This window comes from Monodon monoceros, unplaced genomic scaffold (assembly GCF_005190385.1).
Source record: "Monodon monoceros isolate NGI ecotype Baffin Bay Population unplaced genomic scaffold, NGI_Narwhal_1 Super_Scaffold_9, whole genome shotgun sequence".
Classification (NCBI taxonomy): domain Eukaryota; kingdom Metazoa; phylum Chordata; class Mammalia; order Artiodactyla; family Monodontidae; genus Monodon; species Monodon monoceros.
Genome location: NW_021703786.1, coordinates 26,430,850 through 26,450,863, shown reverse-complemented (window position 1 = coordinate 26,450,863; position 20,014 = coordinate 26,430,850). Strand labels below are relative to the sequence as shown.

The window sequence follows — 20,014 nt, the reverse complement described above, 5'->3', positions numbered from 1 at the left end:
CCCCCAAATAGTCATGAACAATCCAGGAATAATCTTAAAAGAAATGACCAGGACTTGGCGAAGATGTTTAACTAAACATCTAAGAAGTAATGTTTAGCTAAACATAAAGAAGTAAACTAAGTGGTAATGTTTAACTAAACATTACTGAGAAAAATTAAAAGAAAATTTGAGGGACTTCCCTGGTGGTCCAGTGGTTAAGACTCCACACTCCCAATGCAGGGGGCCTGGGTTTGATCCCTGGTCAGGGAACTAGATCCCACATGCTGCAGCTAAGAGCCCACCTGCTGCAACTGAAAATCCCACGTGCCACAACTAAAGATCCCTCATGCCACAACTAAAGATCCAACCCAGCGCAGCCAAATAATTAAATAAATATTAAAGAAAAAAGAAAATTTGAATAAACAGAGAAACACACTGTGTTCCTGTATGGAAAAATAGAATATCATAAGGATGTCATGTCTTGCCAAGTTTAGTTTATATGTTTAATGAAATTTTTTTGTATTTTGAATCCATTTCTATTCATTTAACATTTTAAGAATTTAATCTAAGTGTCATTCTGTTAAGAGTATATAATGGTGTGCTTAAATATTCCCTTATTTGCTTAAAATTTAGGTTGCTCCCACTTATTTTTCATGATAAGAAATGCTGTGAAGAAGGGCTTCCCTGGTGGCGCAGTGGTTGAGAGTCCGCCTGCCGATGCAGGGGACACGGGATCGTGCCCGGTCTGGGAAGATCCCACATGCTGCGGAGCGGCTAGGTCCGTGAGCCATGGCTGCTGAGCCTGCGCATCCGGAGCCTGTGCTCCGCAACAGGAGAGGCCACAACAGTGAGAGGCCCACGTACCGCAAAAAAAAAAAAGAAATGCTGTGAAGAAAATCTTTACACATAGAAAGTTCTCTCTTATTATATTTTGTACCTCCTATGACAGATTCTCGTATGTGGAATTATTGGATCAAAGAAGACAATTTAAAATACTCAGTGTTATCAATATGTAGCTTGATTAAGCAACTTTAATCAAAATCTCCATGGGATTAAGAAATTGAATAACAATTAATTTGGAAAAAATAGGTGAATATAAATGTAGCCAAGTAAAAGTTTAAAAAAAATTGTGAAGAAGAAAACCAGGCTCTCCCAAGCATTGTGAAATGTTGTGAAGATAAATTAGTTAAATCAGTGAAGTATGTGACCCAGAAATAGAATTTGGTCTATGTGGGAATATATGCTAGAGGAGTCACTACAAACCTGTGAGTTTGGGGAGATTACTTAACGGGGGGAATTGGCACCATTGGGTAGTTTTTTGAGAAAAAATTAATCCTCACCTGGTACCATATACCAAAATAATATCCAGCTGGATTAAAAGGGTGAAGTGTGGGCTTCCCTGGTGGCGCAGTGGTTGAGAGTCTGCCTGCCGATGCAGGGGACACGGATTCGTGCCCTGGTCCGGGAGGATCCCACGTGCCGCAGAGCGGCTGAGCCCGTGAGCCATGGCCGCTGAGCCTGCGCGTCCGGAGCCTGTGCTGCGCAATGGGAGAGGCCGCAACAGTGAAAGGCCCGCGTACTGCCAAAAAAATTAAAAAAAAAAGGGGGGGTGAAATGTGAAACAAGTGAAAACATTAGAGGAAAATTCTTGTATTCACCCACTCAGCAGATGGTCACTGAGCTAGGCCTGGGCCAGGTGTCTGCTCCTGCATGTCAACTCTGACCTTGGAGGAGCTGCAGGTGCACAGAGGAGCGTGAATGGGCCTGGCTCCACCAAGAGGAAGACATGGATGCTGGGGTGGCGTTGAGCAGGTGGCTCTGCCCTGACAGGGAAGGCCTTCCCGAGGAGTGGAGGTCTGAACCCGAGAGACCCCGAGCTGGTGAGGCCGTGCAAGGAGCCCTGAGGGACTGTGTTTGAAGACCCAGAGGTCATGCCGGCAGACCAAGGGTGAGACTTGATGTGAGTGAAGAGCTTGGCAGGATCTGGAGCTTATGAGGCTTGAATAGCATGTGGAGCAGTTCACAGTGAATCTTGAAGGTTTTGGGAACTGATTGAAAACAGGGCAGTGTGCTGATGTGTTTGAAAGCCTGGACTGGGGGAGGCAGGGGAAGGGGTCCTGGGAAAATGGTGGAGCACAGGTTGGACGTGGTGGTGGCTTAGAGCTGGCAGATAGTGAAGTGGACAGACTCAGAGACATTCAGGAGCAGGACAAAAGAGATGGACGGGGAGTCACAGTGGGCACTGGCGCTCGGGAGCCTGGTGGAGGGAGCAGAGGCTCAGGTGGTCTTCCTAGCGGCCACCCTATTTGAAATGATATCTTGCCCCTCCTTGTAGGGATTTTTCTTTTATTTATTTATTTATTTGACCGTGCTGTGCAGCATACGAGATCTTAGTTCCCTGAGTAGGGGTCGAACTCGTGCCCCCTGCATTGGGAACACGGAGTCTTAACCCCTGGACCACGAGGGAAGTCCCAGGGATTTTATTTCTTTGATTTACTACTGTATCTTCATTTTGTAAAAATAGTGGTTGGCACCTGGTAGGTGCTTAGTAAATATCTGTTGAACAAGTGAACTAATGAAGGATGAGTTCCAGATTTCTGGCTTGAGCAGCTGGATAGGTGGGGCTGACGTTTCCTAACACTGGGAAGTCGGAGTTGGAGCAGGAGCAGGTGTGGAGGCAGATGTATCAGCTGATGGGTCCAGGGCTTCGGTATGTCAAGAAACAGGAAGGAATCCAATGGCAAACGCTAGACTAGGGAAATATTTACAATAAATTATGTGGATGCCATCTTTAATATGTAAAGAGTACATGAAAACCAATGAGAAAAGATCACTAATGTTAGTAAATAAATGATAGCATAAACATGAGTAGAAAATCCACAAAGGATACAAATATTTGAAAAAAATATTCAGCCTTATTAATACTAAAGAATGCAAACTAAATCAGTATGACAATCTCTCATCAAATTATTGACAATTTTAAATAATGAGAATAGCGATGAACTGGTCAGAATGTAAATTTGTGCAGAGTTTTTGCGAAGTAATTTGGCAGAATGTATCAAGTGTCTTAACATGTTTATATCTTTTGATCAAATAATTCTGTTTCTGGAAGTATATCATAAGGAAGCCTGAGAAAGCCTCTCCTGCCATGTACTCTTCCCCATCTGCTTACTTGACTCTGAAACCCTGTCTTACTTGTGAAATACCCCTGGGGTGGCACAGGTAACAGGCGACTGAAGACCGGCTGTAGAAGCAGAGGGCTCCGTATGTCTGGGAACATTTTAACAACTGGAAAACTCATCAGTGAGTTTCATATTGAATTATTTGTTTTTTCTGTTGTGTTTCTAGATGAAGACCGTCAGCGTTGCCTTAGTTTTGTGCCTGAATGTTGGTGTGGACCCTCCAGATGTGGTGAAGACTACTCCTTGTGCACGTTTGGAATGCTGGATTGGTAAGCATGGGTCCCTCTCTTACAGCCTGTTGCAGGGGTCACTGTGTGGCGTTCTGGGCTTGGCAGGGCTTGCCTCCACTGTCCTGGTCCAGTGCAGGCCTGTGATTGATTTGTGTAAATCTGAAGATTTTATTTCATTTTGCAGTTATATAACCTTTAGGCTATTTTAGATACATTCACTTATGATTTGCAATGGAGAAAGTGTCTCAAGAAAAATTGATAAGATAATGACTATTGGAGTATATAATTTTCTCCTTTAAATTTGTCCTGCATCTGGCATGCAGTACAAGCTTTATTGATTGATTGATTGATTGATTGCTGTGTTGGGTCTTCGTTTCTGTGCGTGGGCTTTCTCTAGTTGCGGCGAGCGGGGGCCACTCTTCATCGCAGTGCGCAGGCCTCTCACTGTCGCGGCCTCTCTTGTTGCAGAGCACAAGCTCCAGACGCGCAGGCTCAGTAGTTGTGGCTCACGGGGCTAGGTGCTCCGTGGCATGTGGGATCTTCCCAGACCAGGGCTCGAACCCGTGTCCCCTGCATTGGCAGGCAGATTCTCAACCACTGCGCCACCAGGGAAGCCCAGTACAAGTTATATACACTTAAACCTGAATGACTGATACCTGCATGCAGGTGCCTCAGTTGCACAGTGAGGAGTCCCACCTAGCTCTTTCCAGGAGGAGGCGAGGCTGTTCTTTGTCGTCATCCTCCTCGGAGCATCTTAGCACAGTGCTGACTAGAAATGGTGAGTGTGCACAACCTTCACTTGTTTCTGGTCTTAGGGAGAATGCATTAGGCTCCCACCACTAAATAGGGCATTAGCCAAAGTTTTTTTCTGATGCCTTTTCTAAGGTAAGAAGTTCACTTCTATTTTTAGTTTGCTGAGAGTTTCTGTCAAGAATCAATGTTGCATCTTATAAAATGCTTTCTCAACATGTTGAGATAATCACCTGGCTTTTCTCCTTTAGTCTGATGATGTGGTGAATTATATGGATTGATTTTTTGGTTGTTGAGCCAACCTTGAATTTCTGGCATAAACCTCACTTGTATTATCTTTTTCATATGTTCCTGGATTTGACTGCTAATATTCTGTTAAGGAATTTTGCATCTCTGTTTATGAAGGATATTGGTCTATAGTTTTCTCATCTTCTAACATATTTGTTAGGTTTTGGTACCAGAATAATGCTTGGTCTCATTAAATGAGTTGAGAAGTATTCCCATCTTTTCTTTTTTATGGAAGAGTTTGTATTGATTTGGGTATTATTTCTTCTCTAAATTTTAGTGTAATTTACCAATGAAGCCATCACAGTATGAATTTTCCTTTGTTTCCGTCACTGATTATTCAGCTTTCTCTTCTTGGTAGGATCAGAGCAACCCCCACCCCCTCCCAGCTTTTTCTATTCTAAGCAAAAGCAGAAATTCCCTTTATCTACTTTAAATAGTAAAAATTACAAACTTATTATAATCTGAATTGGAAAAAAAAGTTATTTTTCCCACTTACCTGTCTCGCTACTCTTTGGGGGTGTCTTAGGATGACGGCCTTTGTTTCACAGCCTCCTGCCTGAAGCATAGGCCCCTTGTTCCCCAAGCCCGGTGTCAGTAGCTGTTTTCTGTGGTCAGTTTCCTTAGATGCTTTCTTGGCTCTCTGCCATCCCCTGGTGACTGTGCCGATTGAAACTGACTTCTTATTAGCCACCACTGACTGTTTCCACTTCATTTATCCCTTGTCAAAGCTGAATTTAATCAATTGTTTTCTATTTCCTCCCTCTTTAACTACTCTTCTGTTAGGTTTTTTAACACAGGGCTTCTCAACCTGTATCCTGGTATGTACTCCTAGGGATGCGTGAGCCCGCTGGGATTGTGTGGGCGGTGGTGTCTGAGTATAGCATTGCCCCTTCCGGGCTGAGGGCCCTTGGATTTTATTAGATTCTCTTTAGGGGTCCTTTGCATCCTACCCTCCTGTCCCCAAATAGAAATCAAAGAACCCTCCCTCACATCTCACCCAGTCTCTTTGATCAGTATTTATGGGACAATGTTAATGAAAACGCAAAGAATTCCTTACTTCCTTCTTGGTGTGAAATCCAGCAAACAAATAGATTTTTTAATATTGTGTTCTTAAAAAAATTTTGCAATTCAGGTATGCAATCTACTTTGTAATAATTTCAATGGATTTTGAATTCAAAAGGGTACATTGCAAAAAAAAGGGCACATTGCCTTTTTCTTAGATTTAATTTTATTTATTTATTCGTTTGTTTGTTTATTTATGGCTGCATTGCGTCTTTGTTGCTGCGCGGGCTTTTTCTAATTGTGGTGAGTGGGGGCCACTCTTCGTTGCGGTGCGCGGGCTTCTTCTTGCAGTGGCTTCTCTTGTTGCGGAGCATGGGCTCCAGGTGTGCGGGCTTCAGTAGTTGTGGCCCGCGGGCTCAGTGGTTGTGGCATACAGGCTTAGTTGCTCCACGGCATGTGGGATCTTCCCGGACCAGGGATCAAACCCGTGCCCCCTGCGTTGGCAGGCGGATTCTTATCCACTGCGCCACCAGGGAAGTCCCCACATTGCCTTTTTTAAGTTGAAAAAATTTCGCTTGGCTTTTATTAAAAAGTGGGTCCTTATGTTGGTGATTTTAACAATATGGGATAAGAAAAAAAAAACTCTTAGAGATTTGATTCAGCAAATTTGTAATGGTGTCTAGCAGCCTGTATTTTAATTTTTATTTTGAAAAAACATTTTCAAAAGTTGCAAGTAGAGCACTAAGCAGTGTTTTTCCTGATTCATTTGAAAGTAAGCTGCTGAAATGATGCTCCATCACCTTGGAATCCTTTAGTGTGTGATTCCTACAAACAAGAGTTTCTCTTTCATAATGACAACTCGGTCTTCACAGACAGGGGATTAACATGGATGCCCTGCTACTGGGTTAGCCTCAGGCTGCATTCAAGTTTGCCAGGTGTCCCCATAAGGTCCTTTATGGCACAAGGACCCTTTGCTGTATCACCCATTGCCCTTAATTTAGTCTCATTCAGGCTGCAGCAGGCCTCAGTCTTTCCTTAACCTTCATGACCTTGACATTCAGAAGATCACCAGTGCTCTGTTTAGCAGAACAACCCTGATGTTTCCTCGGGATTAAATTTTGTTTATGCCTCTTTGGCAAGAGTGTCATGGAAGAGATCCACCTTCCTCCGTGGTGGCCTGTCAGGTGGCACATGACTTTGATTTATCCCATTGCTGGTTATGTAACTCTTTTATCACTTGATTAAGTTGGTGTGGTACCTGAACTTCAGCTGTGAAATCCGCCCCCTTCCCTTTTGTAGTTAATAAGTATTTTGAGGGAAGAGGTGCTTTGGCTGCGTTAATATTTCTTTCCTCATCAGACTTTCAGTTTATTCAATTTGAACTCATGGTTTCCTTTTTTATATTTTATATATTTTTATTCCTATTTTATATTATAATCAGTGGATTATAGTCCAATATTACCATCATTTATCTTGATACTCCACTTGTTTCCCATTTAGCTAGTGGGAACCCATTCCCACTGGCTTATATGGCCTTTTGTCTTGCTTCCATCGTCCTTAGAGTTACATCTGTACTTTCTATCTCATCTTGTCTTTCCCTGCTCCATTCCTGGGATCAGCCATTTCTCCAAGGAGCCCAGCTCCTTTTAGTGGCAAATAGAATTTGAAAACCGAGATCTGGGTTCTAGGTGTTCTTATTGGAGCTGTGTACTGTGTTGTTTCTCCCATTGCCTCTCTCATTGGACGGAGCAAGGGAATGCACACATGCACACATGTGCATAATATATGTATGTGTTTCTGTGTGGACACACATTCATATCTATATTTCAGTATTATCTATACAAATAAAAAACATGCATTACATTAGTGCCTCCCATTCCAAACCAATAGGAATTTTCCGTATTTATAACTCTTCCTCTGACAGTGAGAACCTTGGTATCCTTCATCCTTAATATATTTACTAATTTGATGAATCCTCCTCTGTGGACCAACTTCTTATCCCTGTCATCATACTCCTTTATTTTATACCCAGCTTCTTCCCCCACAGGTGTCCGTCCTCCTCATTGCCTGGGCTCCGATACCCCATATGGGTCATCACTCCACGGACATACCTTCTTTCCTTCCCCCGTACAGGCTCTGAGCCCCTGATTGGACTTGACAGCTCATTCTGGGCCGCCACAGTTACCCTCATCCTAGAGCAGGTGCCAACCTTGCCCAGACCTGCCTCTCCCCCCAATGGCTTTAGGATTGTTCAAGAAGGGATTTCAACATTTTCAACAAGTGCTTTAGGTTTCAGGCTTGGCTAGCTCAAGGGATGATGATATATCAGTAACCAATATGGAGAGTTGGGGGCCAGCTGGGCTGGGGAGATAATGGGATTACATTTTGTGTAAGGTAAGGTGCTTCTGGAATGCTCAGAGTAGAGCCACCTTCCAGCAGACAGCTGGAAAGACCTCTCTGGTTGGAGAAAGGGATTTGGGCGACGTCACCTGCTGAGAATGTGCAGTGACTAGAGGGAGAGGAGCAGAGCCAGGCCGTGAGTGAGTGGGGAGGGGTGCCGCCTGTGACAGAGACCCCTCTGGGTGGGCAGAGGTAGGAGGAGGGCCGGGTGCCACTGGATGAGAGTTTCAGGTTGGCATTGTCACAAGCTGTGGCTGCAGTTGAGTGAGAGATGCTGGGAGCCTGGAAAGCGAAGGGGAGAGGTACAGTGAAGGCTTGGCTGGAGAGGCAAGGAGACCCAGGCTTGATGACGGGTTGGTTCTGCCATTTTCAGGATGGGAATACCTGGAGTATGTCATGGGTGGGGAAGGAGTCCCTAGGAAGACCCCCTGCAGGGGTTGGTGCCTTCACATAACCTAAAAAGCTGTTTCTGTTTAGAAGGCAACCAATCGATGTTTTATATGTGGTCTTAGCATTTTGTGCTCTGTCAGCAGAATTCAAAAGGTTTTGCACTCGTCAAGACCCCAGCTTATTCATTCCAGCTGTTTCACTCAGTGAGTTCCTTAACCATTTGGGGCCTTAGTTTCCTCATCTGCAAAATGGAGCTGATGATGGCGCCCACCTTTTGGCTGGAGGGCGATTAACTGGAGCGTGAACTGGGCTTAGCATGGGGACTGCCCTCAGCCAGGAGCAGCCCCCACGGGCCTGCACCTGCCTCCCCACCCCACCCAGCAGGCCAAGGTGCAGGGTGGGAGCTTGAGCTCTTCCTGCGTCTGTGCTACCTCTGCTCCGTTCTGTGTGCTCGCCCCAAGAGAGGGGAAAGAACCCTGTGCTTCTGTGCACAGGGCTGGGTAGGGATTACGAGTTGATTGCTTTATGGCTGCAGACACACATCAAACTGGTGAGACTGTGCTGGTTGAAACTGCCCTGATCTCAGGGACAAGGGGTCTGGGAGCTTGAGAAATAGACAGATTCTTACTTTCCAGTCCCTTTTTGTGTACCTGTGTGTGCACAGTCTCCATACACGTTGGGGAGAATCCTACTTCCAGAGGCTCAGAGGATGTAAGAGTCCCTGAAGCGGCCCTTTAGGTTTTCGTGTGGTGCCAGAACAAGCGAGTAGAGGTTGTACCACAGTACTCTGCAGTGATGGCCTGCCCTCCCTGCTGGACTGTTGCACAGCCAAGGCCCGGCTTCCGAGCTCCGGCTAAGGGAGGAGGAAAGGCGCACAGGCCCTGAGTAGCCCGGCGGGAGTGTGTGTGCAGACATGAGGCCGTAGGAGTGGTCCGGGAGCTAAACGCCTCTCACCGCCCCACCCCTCTGTTCCTGTAGATAATAAGATGCTGTTTTATTTCTTGGATGCGACACTCAGGGAAGCAGGGGGGAAGCTGTTTTGTTTTATGGCCCCACATTAAAGTAAAAACAATCCCGCTAAAGAATGGTGCTCCTATACCTGCTGGAGGAATCTGTGTTTTAAAACAGTGTAGATGAGCTGAGTGCTGAACAGGAGGGAGTATAATTTAGTCTTGATGTCTTTTATGTCTAGCTAATGGTAGCCGTGTATCACAGGTAAGAAGGCTATGGATTTGTCGGATGCTTGGGAATTTGGTTATCCTAAGGAAATATTTGGGAGGCACTTTGTTTTGTTCCCCTTATTCCTTAGAGAAAAGCATTTTCTTCTTCCCTCCACACAAGTGGGCATTAAGAGACCTGTGTTGATGAGCTAAAAATAGTGGTGGTAGGCCTTTGCGTGTCGCTCTTGGTTTTACAGACCCTTTCACAGACTGTCGTCTGATTCTTACATCAGACTTGGGCTTGAGAGATAGTCGAGTTGGTCAACAGATGTTTGTTAAGTAGAGATCTACGTGTTAAGTGTAGAGGTATACACAGAAGAAATGTAGGTCGTGATCCTTGGGATTTCGCTGGAGACAAGACGAGAGCAAGGGAGACAGACCCCTCGAGCTCAGCAGATGTGGGGGAGTTGGAATGGGCCACACGGGTTGGGGGGGCTGCACGGAAGGTGAAAGTGAAGGACCCCGGGAAGAGAAGGAGCCTGGCAGTGGGGACCGAGCGCTGGGAGTGCTTGCTGGGTTCGCCCGGGCCCTGCTGCTGGATGCTGGGGCACGCCCCATGCCTGCACCTGGGACCCTTGCTCTAAGGGGCTCCTGGTTTAAACCCTGTTTTCTCTGTCCGGTGACACCAGCCTCTTGTAGCAGTGTCTGGGTTTCCCCCGAAGGAGGACTGTGTAACTGCTCGGAGCCTCCCTTCCTCTCTACTGTGCAAAGTGACTTTTGTGTAAACAGCGAGGCCCATACTTAAAACAGGGCGTCCCAACCACCCCCTCAGCTCTTTTGAGAACACATCCAGCGCTGGTGTTTGTATACAACACAGCAAAAGACAGCAGGGACCTGGTCTACTTGTGGATATGTGGGGAGGGAGGTTGAGTGGTTAGGATGGGGCTTAATTGTAGAGAAGACTCCTGCAGGATTCTGGCTCCCTTCCTAGGACCCTCAGGTACTGGGAGGATCGGGGTTGGGCCATTAGCCAGAGCGCTACTGCCACGGTCCATACAGCTGAGGGGCTCCCAGCTCTGTCCTTGAGCTCAGTGAGATGAAATGCCTGTCACTCTGTGCGCTACTACTTATAAAATGTGTGTAGATGATATTATGGCTAATAGAATACAGAGCCATTAAAAACCATTTCTGATTTCAGTGGCCTTTTTGCCATTAAGTACTTTCTCAAGCAAAAATTAGTTACACAACTGATTAGTGGCAGAGTCCTTGAAAGACATATAAAGAAATTTGCACTTGATCTGGGAGGCAGTGCTCAGTTAATAAGTCGATGAACAAATACTTAGGAAATGTCCACTAAATACAAGCTACAAAGAAGTACAAACGTTCCTTGAGCAGTGAGCTCTACATGTTTCTAAAATTTCAATTTGTACTGAAGGATAGCATACGTTCAGGAAGATGCACTGATTCAAGTATGTAGTTGATAACTTTTCCCAAACTGATCAGACCCAGATCAAGAAACAATATTATCAGCGGCCTGGAAGCCCATCTTGTCTCTTGTCACCTTCTAGTCACCCAGGCCCTGGGCTCCACTGTATTGACAGCGCCTGTTATCTCCGCTGATTTTGCATGTTATCTAAATGGGAGCATTCAGGAGGCACCATAGGCCTTTTGGGGGAGTGACATCACAGAAGTATTATTTTAGAAGGATGCACTCTGCTGGTCTGTTGAGAGGAGACAGATCAGTGGGTTGAGGAGACAGGGCAGTGAGCCCTACTGCGCTCCCTGGCCTCTGCCCTCTGCTCCCTGCAGCGTCTTCAGGAGCTGGCTGGGAGCAGGGAGTCTCAGTAGTGTCAACACGAGGTGCTGCTGGTTGGACTGATACAGTCGTAGCTGATGGTTGTAGTGACCATCACGTAGTGACCAACGTAGTTGCAGTGACGGGGCACAGGGTCTTTTGAAGGAAAATTGGATAGGACATGGTAGTCGGGTTGTATAAATGTGAAGAAGATGGGGAGGTGAAAAAGGCTCCACTTTTTGGGCTGGCTGAATGCCAGCACCACCAGGAACCGTTGTGACCTTGGACTAAGTCATTTGACCGCTTTAAGCTTCAGCTTTCTCTTCTTTGTTATGAGGTGGGTTGGACTATGTCCATGTCATTGTGAAGTTCTAAGCATTATGAAATACAGAGGGTTATGCTGAAAAGCTTGCAGGCAGGGAGATTATCAAGAGCTAAAATTTTATACAAATGCCAATTACCATCTACTTTTCTTTCCATCCATCTATCCACCCACCCACCCACTCACTCACTCACTAATTCACTTCGTTCATTAAGTAGAAACCTGTGAAGGCATTAGAAGTGTTTTATTAAGACAGAACTACAATTTTAAATTTATGTTCTGTCCACTTCACCCTACATCAAATTGATAACATTGTCAGCAGTATCCACCCAGGAATTTAATTTTAGTTTACTTAAGTTATTTAGTTGTTTATTTTAGTAAATGTAGTATTAAATACACCATTTTAGTCATCCTCATTCTTTCCCTCTCTTCACCTCCCCTCTCCCACTCACTGTCATATTCTTGGGAGGAAACCATAAAACTAATTGACCGCAGGGATTCCCAGTGGGTCGGATGTGACAGCCTCACTTAGTTGATCACAGCCTGATGGTTGGCCGGTAGCTGCCCCTGCTCCTCCCTTGGGTGGTGGTATTTTGATCCGAGACCAGGGGAAGAAGAGTGGGTGCTGCTGTCGGCCGCCACTACTGATGAGGCTCCAGTGTCTGTTGGGCCGTCGGTGAGGTGCACAGAGAAGTGTGGCGTGCCTCTCTCCAGCTCCCACATGCTTTCCACATGCCCTTGCTGGGAACAATGCGGGGAGGAAGGGGCAGGTGGGGGCCTGGGCTTTCCAGAGGGTGAAGTCCGAGGAGGAGGTGTAGTTTTCATCCTCCCTGCACTCTGGGCCTTTGGAACTCCCTCCCTCCCTTTGCCTTTGTCGTGGTTCTTTAGAGGATGTGCCTAAGAGCTGCCACTGATCAGTGTGACTCCTGGGCAGACCTTTATCTTTTTACAGAGAAAGCCACTTCTGTTCTCTTAGCCATAGGTTGCCTATGGCCAGAGTGCTGACCACAAGGGCACTGCATGGAAGTGTGGATGCATGAATTAGATGCATTCAGACCAGCTCTGACATTTACTCTGTTGGTCATCATTCACAGGACATGACCAGCTATTTGACGGCTTCAATTTGTTGAAGCTGTTTTCTGCTTCCCTTTGCTTTGGTTCCCTTTGCTCTGTTTCCCTTCCCTATGCACTTAGGTGGCCCTTAATTTTAACTTTTCAGATCCCAATTCATTCCTGTCTCTTGCCAGTCTTGTGATTCAGATTAGAGCAGCGTTGATTGCTGTCATTATAATTCTTTTCAGACCTTAACACTCTGTTCCTGCCATATCAGAGAGAGCTAAAGATTAACATCTAATTTCTTTAGTTATAGATTAAAACAAGTTTACCATAATTCTTCCAGATAAGTTAGTTAAAACCCAATTTTCACCAGGTTTCCCTCAGCCAGAGCTGCTCATCAGGTCACTGGCCTCTTCTGAAGCTATTGAATTAGACTTTCCAGGGTGGAGCCTGGCATCTGTATGAAGAGTCCTTGATGACTTTGACATGTCCATGGTAAAGGCCCCTTCCAACTCCAAAGTCCTGTTACTTAATTTTATAATTCATTTTTGTGTTATTTTATTTTTATCAAGGTAACATATGCATATCTTAAAATTCGAATAGTACTAAAAGATAGATTAAGAAAGAGCTCTGTCCTGCTCCCACCTTCCCAGAGGGGCTACTCTGATTGAGTCCTTTCTTGTCTGTACATGTATATATAACCTTTTCCCCTGTAGTTACAAATTTGCTAAATTTTCTGTGAACTTATGAGTTTATTTTATTTTTTACATATATTCTAGTACATCTGTCAAATGCTATCAATATTTTTTCCAGTGCTCAGATAATCTGTTACTTTTTTAAAAAACACTCCTCTAGCTCCTGTTGGGCTCCTTGGTCTCTGGATCTGGTACATGGGTGACTTGTGTTTTTTCTTTTTCTGTTTCTCTCTGTCTGTTTCTCACTGTCTCTCTCTCTCTCATTTCCTGGATCCTTTGTTGCCTTCTTTTGTGGCCTGTTTCCCAAGAAGAGGAACATGAGATACAGGTTTTGTGTTTACATGTCTGAAAAGACCTGTATTTTACCCTCAGACTTGAATATCAGGTTGAAATTATTTTCACAGAGGATTTGAAGGCATTGCTCTATTTTGTCCAGCTTATAATGCTGTTGGGAAATCCAGAGCTTTTCCCATTCCTGATTCTGTGTTTGTGATCTGATTTTTCTCTATGGATTTTTCTTTGTCTTTCTTTTTTTTTTTTGTGGTGCCATGCGGCTTGTGGGATCTTAGTTCCCTGACCAGGGATCGAACCCAGACCCTGGCAGTGAGAGTCCTAACTACTGGACTGCCAGGGAATTCCCTGTCTTTTGTTTTTTAACAATTGGATTATGATGTGTCAGGGTGTCCTTGGGTTAATCCTGTTTGTGGTTCACTGAGCTTCTGGAATCTGTTGGTTTACATCGCTGACCAAATTGGGGAAGTTAACAGGCATTATATCTTCAACTACTTTTTGAGCTCTGCACTTACTTTTCTCTTTCTGAGACTCTGATGACACTAACATTAGACCTTTTGTTATTGTCCCCCAGTCCCTTTAGGCTCCTTTCTTGGGAGCCATTCCATTTCTACAAAGAGGAATCTCGAATTCTCTACCAGGGCGGGATTGTTCAGCGGTGGCCAGGAGGAGAGGAGAGATTAGCTGATATACTTTGTGGAAGATAGTATTTGAGAGGGATAGTATATTGAGAGGGAGAGTTGGGGCAGAGTTAGTATTAATACGTGGAAAACAAGGAGACTGAAAAACAATTCAAGAAAGATGTCATTTTCATACACTACTTGGCTCAGCATTGAATAATATTTCCATAGGCATTACTAATGTAAAACACTGAATATTAATTTAATAAAAATGTGATGTGGTTATGTTGGGAGAATAGGGAATGGGGGAGTGGGATGGTGGCTGAAGAGAGGACAGTTCTGTCCTCTGAGAAGTGAGGCTTGGGATGTGGATGGAGGGGTGTAAGGTCGGATCTTAACAAACGGCACCACGAAATAGAGGAAAGCTTCAAGTGAGCTTTATTAGGGAGCGCTCCCGGGCGAGGTTCACTGGTCCGAGAGAAAGGGGGCCAGAGAAGTCGCGCCCGGGCGAGGGTTGGGCAAGATTTTATAGGGGAAGAAGGGAAAGGGGTGTAGTGAATCTGGGAGGGCGCAGGGTATTCCTTATTTGGTGGTCTTTTCGGGTGTCCTGGGGGACCGTTAGTCCCGCCCCTCGAAAGGCGGGAAGGCTGGGCTGGTTTCAAAATCCCCAGGTCAGTTCCTGGAACTGGGTGGTCCGGAATGTCTCCAGGGCAGTTTCTGGAACTGGGTGGTCCGGAGAATTTCGTTCTAATGCAACCTGTAAATCTGATTGTGTTCCCCTGCCTCGGGCCAGTTGACCTTACAGAGGGGCAGGACTGCTGCTGTTTTGTTGAAAGCCTTGTGATGCTATCTGCCTTAAGCCAAGTATATATGTATAACTTTTGAGTTTAAAGAAGCCCATGGGAATGCTCTGGTTAAAAGGGAGAGGCTGAATATCCTAGAGCATGGAGTTTAGTGTCTGAGAAAGTGGAACGATCTGGAATCCAGAACATAGAGTGGAAGAATTAGTCACAGTTTGGAGGGGAATTAGATAAAACACTTACGTATTCTACCTATCCAGTAGTCTAACCTCTTCCTTTGAAAAAAATGCTTTCTGATTGAAATTAGAGACACTGTTGAAAACAGTTTCCTACAGCTGTTAAAGTGTGGTTTGTGGACCACTGGGGGTTCCTGAGACCCCTTCAAGGATCCACGGGGTTGAGACTATTTTGTAATAACATTAAGATGTTATTGGCCTCTCACTCCCTCTTGCGAGAGCACCGGAATCACAACTAACTGCTGAACAGTCATCGACAGGAAGACACTGGAACTCACCAAAAAAGATATCCCACATCCAGAGACAAAGGGGAAACCACAATGAGATGGTAGGAGGGGTGCAATCACAATAAAATCAAATCCCATAACTGCTGGGTGGTTGACTCACAAACTGGAGAACACTTATACCACAGAAATCCACCCTCTGGAGTGAAGTTTCTGAGCCCCACGTCAGGCTTCCCAACCTGGGGTCCGGCAACGGGAGGAGAAATTCCTAGAGAATCAGACTTTGAAGGCTAGTGGGATTTGATTGCAGGACTTTGACAGGACTGGGGGAAACAGAGACTCCACTCTTGGAGGGCACACACAAAGTAGTGTGTGCATCGGGACCCAGGGGAAGGAGCAGTGACCCCATAGGAGACTGAACCAGACCTACCTGCTAGTGTTGGAGGGTCTCCTGCAGAGGCAGGGGGTGGCTGTGGCTCACCGTGGGACACTGGCAGCAGAAGTTCTGGGAAGTACTCCTTGGCATGAGCCCTCCTAGAGTCCGCCATTAGCCCCACCAAAGAGCCCTGTAGGCTCCAGTGCTGGGTCGCCTCAGGCCAAACAACCAACAGGGAGGGAACTCAGCCCCACCCATCAGCAGACGAGTGGATTAAAGTTTTACTGAGCTCTGCCCACCAGAGCAACAGCCAGCTCTACCCACCACCAGTCCCTCTCATCAGGAAGCTTGCACAAGCCTCTTAGATAGCCTCATCCACCAGAGGGCAGACAGCAGAAGCAAGAAGAGCTACAATTCTGCAGCCTGGGGAAGGAAAACCACATTCACAGGAAGATAGACAAAATGAAAAGGCAGAGGACTTTGTACCAGATGAAGGAACAAGATAAAACCCCAGAAAAACAACTAAATGAAGTGGAGATAGGCAACCTTCCAGAAAAAGAATTCAGAATAATGATAGTGAAGATGATCCAGGACCTCGGAAAAAGAATGGAGGCAAAGATGGGGAAGATGCAAGAAATGTTTAACAAAGACCTAGAAGAATTAAAGAACAAACACCTAGAAGAATTAAAGAACAAACAGAGATGAACAATACAATAGCTGAAATGAAAAATATACTAGAAGGAATCAGTAGCAGAATAACTGAGGCAGAAGAACGGATAAGTGACCTGGAAGACAGAATGGTGGAATTCATTGCTGTGGAACAGGATAAAGAAAGAAGAATGCAAAGAAATGAAGACAGCCTAAGAGACCTCTGGGACAACATTAAATGCATCACCATTCACATTATAGGGGTCCCAGAAGGAGAAGAGAGAGAGAAAGGACCCGAGAAAATATTTGAAGAGATTATAGTCGAAAAGTTCCCTAACATGGGAAATGAAATAGCCACCCAAGTCCAGGAGGCGCAGAGAGTCCCAGGCAGGATAAACCCAAGGAGAAACATGCCGAGACACGTAGTAATCAAATTGACAAAAATTAAAGACAAAGAAAAATTATTGAAAGCAACAAGGGAAAAACGACAACATACAAGGGAACTCCCATAAGTTTAACAGCTGGTTTCTCAGCAGAAACTCTACAAGCCAGAAGGGAGTGGCACGATATATTTAAAGTGATGAAAGGGAAGAACCTACAGCCAAGATTACTCTACCCAGCAAGGATCTTATTCATATTTGACAGAGAAATCAAAAGTTTTACACACAAGCAAAAGCTAAGAGAATTCAGCACTACAAATCAGCTCTACAGCAAATGCTAAAGGAACTTCTCTAAGTGGGAAACACAAGAGAAGAAAAGGACCTACAAAAACAAACCAGTAACAATTAAGAAAATGGTAATAGGAACATACATATCGATAATTACCTTAAACGTGAATGGATTAAATGCTTCAACCAAAAGACACAGGCTCGCTGAATGGATACCAAAACAAGACCCATATATATACTGCCTACAAGAGACCCACTTCAGACCTAGGGACACATACAGACTCAAAGTGAGGGGATGGAAAAAGATATTCCATGCAAATGGAAATCAAAAGAAAGCTGGAGTAGCAATACTCATATCAGATAAACTAGACTTTAAAATAAACAATGTTCCAAGAGACAAGGAAGGACACTGCATAATGATCAAGGGATCAATCCAAGAAGAAGATATAACAATTATAAATATATATGCACGCAACATAGGAGCACCTCAATACATAAGGCAACTGCTAACAGCTATAAAAGAGGAAATCGACAGTAACACAATAATAGTGGGGGACTTTTAACACCTCACTTACACCAATGGACAGATCATCCAGACAGAAAATTAATGAAACACAAGCTTTAAATGACACAACAGACCAGATAGATTTAATTGACATTTATAGGACATTCCATCCTATAATGTCCTATATTACACTTTCTTCTCAAGTGCACACGGAACATTCTCCAGGATAGATCACATCTTGGGTCACAAATCAAGCCTCAGTAAGCTTAAGAAAATTGAAATCATATCAAGCATCTTCTCTGAGCACAGTGCTATGAGATTAGAAAGCAATTACAGGGAAAGAAACATAAAAAAACACAAGCACATGGAGGCTAAACAACGTGTTACTAAATAACCAAGAGATCACTGAAGAAATCAAAGAGGAAATCAAAAAATGCCTAGAGACAAATTACAGTGAAAACACAACGATCCAAAACCCATGGGATGAGGCAAAAGCAGTTCTAAGAGAGAAGTTTATAGCAATATGACCCTACCTCAAGAAACAAGAAAAATCTCAAATAAACAATGTAACCTTACACCTAAAGGCACTAGAGAAAGAAGAACAAACAAAACCCAAAATTAGTAGAAGGAAAGAAATCATAAAGATCAGAGCAGAAATAAATGAAATAGAAACAAAGAAAATAATAGCAAAGATCAATAAAACTAAAAGCTGGTTCTTTGAGAAGATAAACAAAATAGATAACCCTTTAGCCAGACTCATCAAGAAAAAGAGGGAGAGGACTCAAATCAATAAAATTAGAAATGAAAAAGGAGAAGTGGGGCTTCCCTGGTGGCGCAGTGGTTGAGAGTCTGCCTGCCGATGCAGGGGACACAGGTTCGTGCCCCGGTCCGGGAAGATCCCACATGCTGCAGAGCGGCTGGGCCCGTGAGCCATGGCCGCTAAGCCTGCGCGTCCGGAGCCTGTGCTCCACAACGGGAGAGGCCACAACAGTGAGAGGCTCGCGTACCACAAAAAAAAAAAAAAAAAAAAGAAGTTACAGTGGACACCACAGAAATACAAAGCATCATAAGAGACTACTACAAGCAACTCTATACCAATAAAATGGACAACCTGGAAGAAATGGACAAATTCTTAGAAAGGTGTAACCTTCCAAGACTGTACCAGGAAGAAATAGAAAATATAAACAGACCAATCACAAGTAATGAAATTGAAACTGTGATTAAAAAAAACTTAAAACAAACAAAAGTCCAGGACCAGGTGGCTTCACAGATGAATTCTATCAAACATTTAGAGAAGAGCTAACACCCATCCTTCTCAAACTCTTCCCAAAAATTGCAGAGGAAAGAACACTCCCAAACTCATTCTACAAGGCCACCATCACCCTTATACCAAAACCAGACAAAGATACTACAAAAAAAGAAAATTACAGACCAATTTCACTGATGAATATAGATGCAAAAATCCTCAACAAAATACTAGGAAACAGAATCCAACAACACATTAAAAGGATCATTCACCATGATCAAGTGGGATTTCTTCCAGGGATGCAGGATTCTTCAATGTACGCAAATCAATCAACGTGATACACCATATTAACAACTTGAAGACGAAAAACCATATGATCATCTCAATAGATGCAGAAAAAGCTTTTGACAAAATTCAACACCCATTTATGATAAAAACTCTCCAGAAAGTGGGCATAGAGGGAACCTACCTCAACATAATCAAGGCCATATACCACAAACCCACAGCAAACATCATTCTCAATGGTGAAAAACTGAAAGCATTTCCTCTAAGATCAGGAACGAGACAAGGATGTCCACTCTTGCCACTATTATTCAACATAGTTTTGTAAGTCCTAGCCACGGCAATCAGAGAAGAAAAAGAAATAAAAGGAATACAAATTGGAAAAGAAGAAGTACAACTGTCACTGTTTGCAGATGACATGATACTATACATAGAGAATCCTAAAGATGCCACCAGAAAACTACTAGAGGTAATCAATGAATTTGGTAAAGTTGCAGGATACAAAATTAATGCACAGAAATCTCTTGCATTCCTATACACTAATGATGAAAAATCCGAAAGAGAAATTAAGGAAACAATCCCATTCACCATTGCAACAAAAAGAATAAAATACCTAGGAATAAACCTACCTAAGGAGGTAAAAGACCTGTACTCAGAGAACTATAAGACACTGATGAAAGAAATCAAAGATGACACAAACAGATGGATATACCATGTTCTTGGATTGGAAGAATCAATATTGTGAAAATGACTGTACTACCCAAAGCAATCTACAGATTCAATGCAATCAACCCCTATCAAATTACCAGTGGCATTTTTTACAGAACTAGAACAAAAAAATCTTAAAATTTGTATGGAGACACAAATAG

General features: G+C 44.1%; 1 protein-coding gene across 6 annotated transcripts in view; it reads left to right on the top strand.

The window, feature by feature from the left end:
- The window catches only part of RPTOR (regulatory associated protein of MTOR complex 1), a 352,911-nt gene that overhangs the window by 76,427 nt on the left and 256,470 nt on the right, over nucleotides 1-20,014 (top strand). For all 6 annotated transcript variants that reach the window (XM_029212146.1, XM_029212152.1, XM_029212148.1 and 3 more), the window contains exon 2: nucleotides 3,328-3,430. In XM_029212146.1, the coding sequence (XP_029067979.1) occupies nucleotides 3,328-3,430 (103 nt within the window). The remainder of the gene's footprint in view (nucleotides 1-3,327; nucleotides 3,431-20,014) is intronic.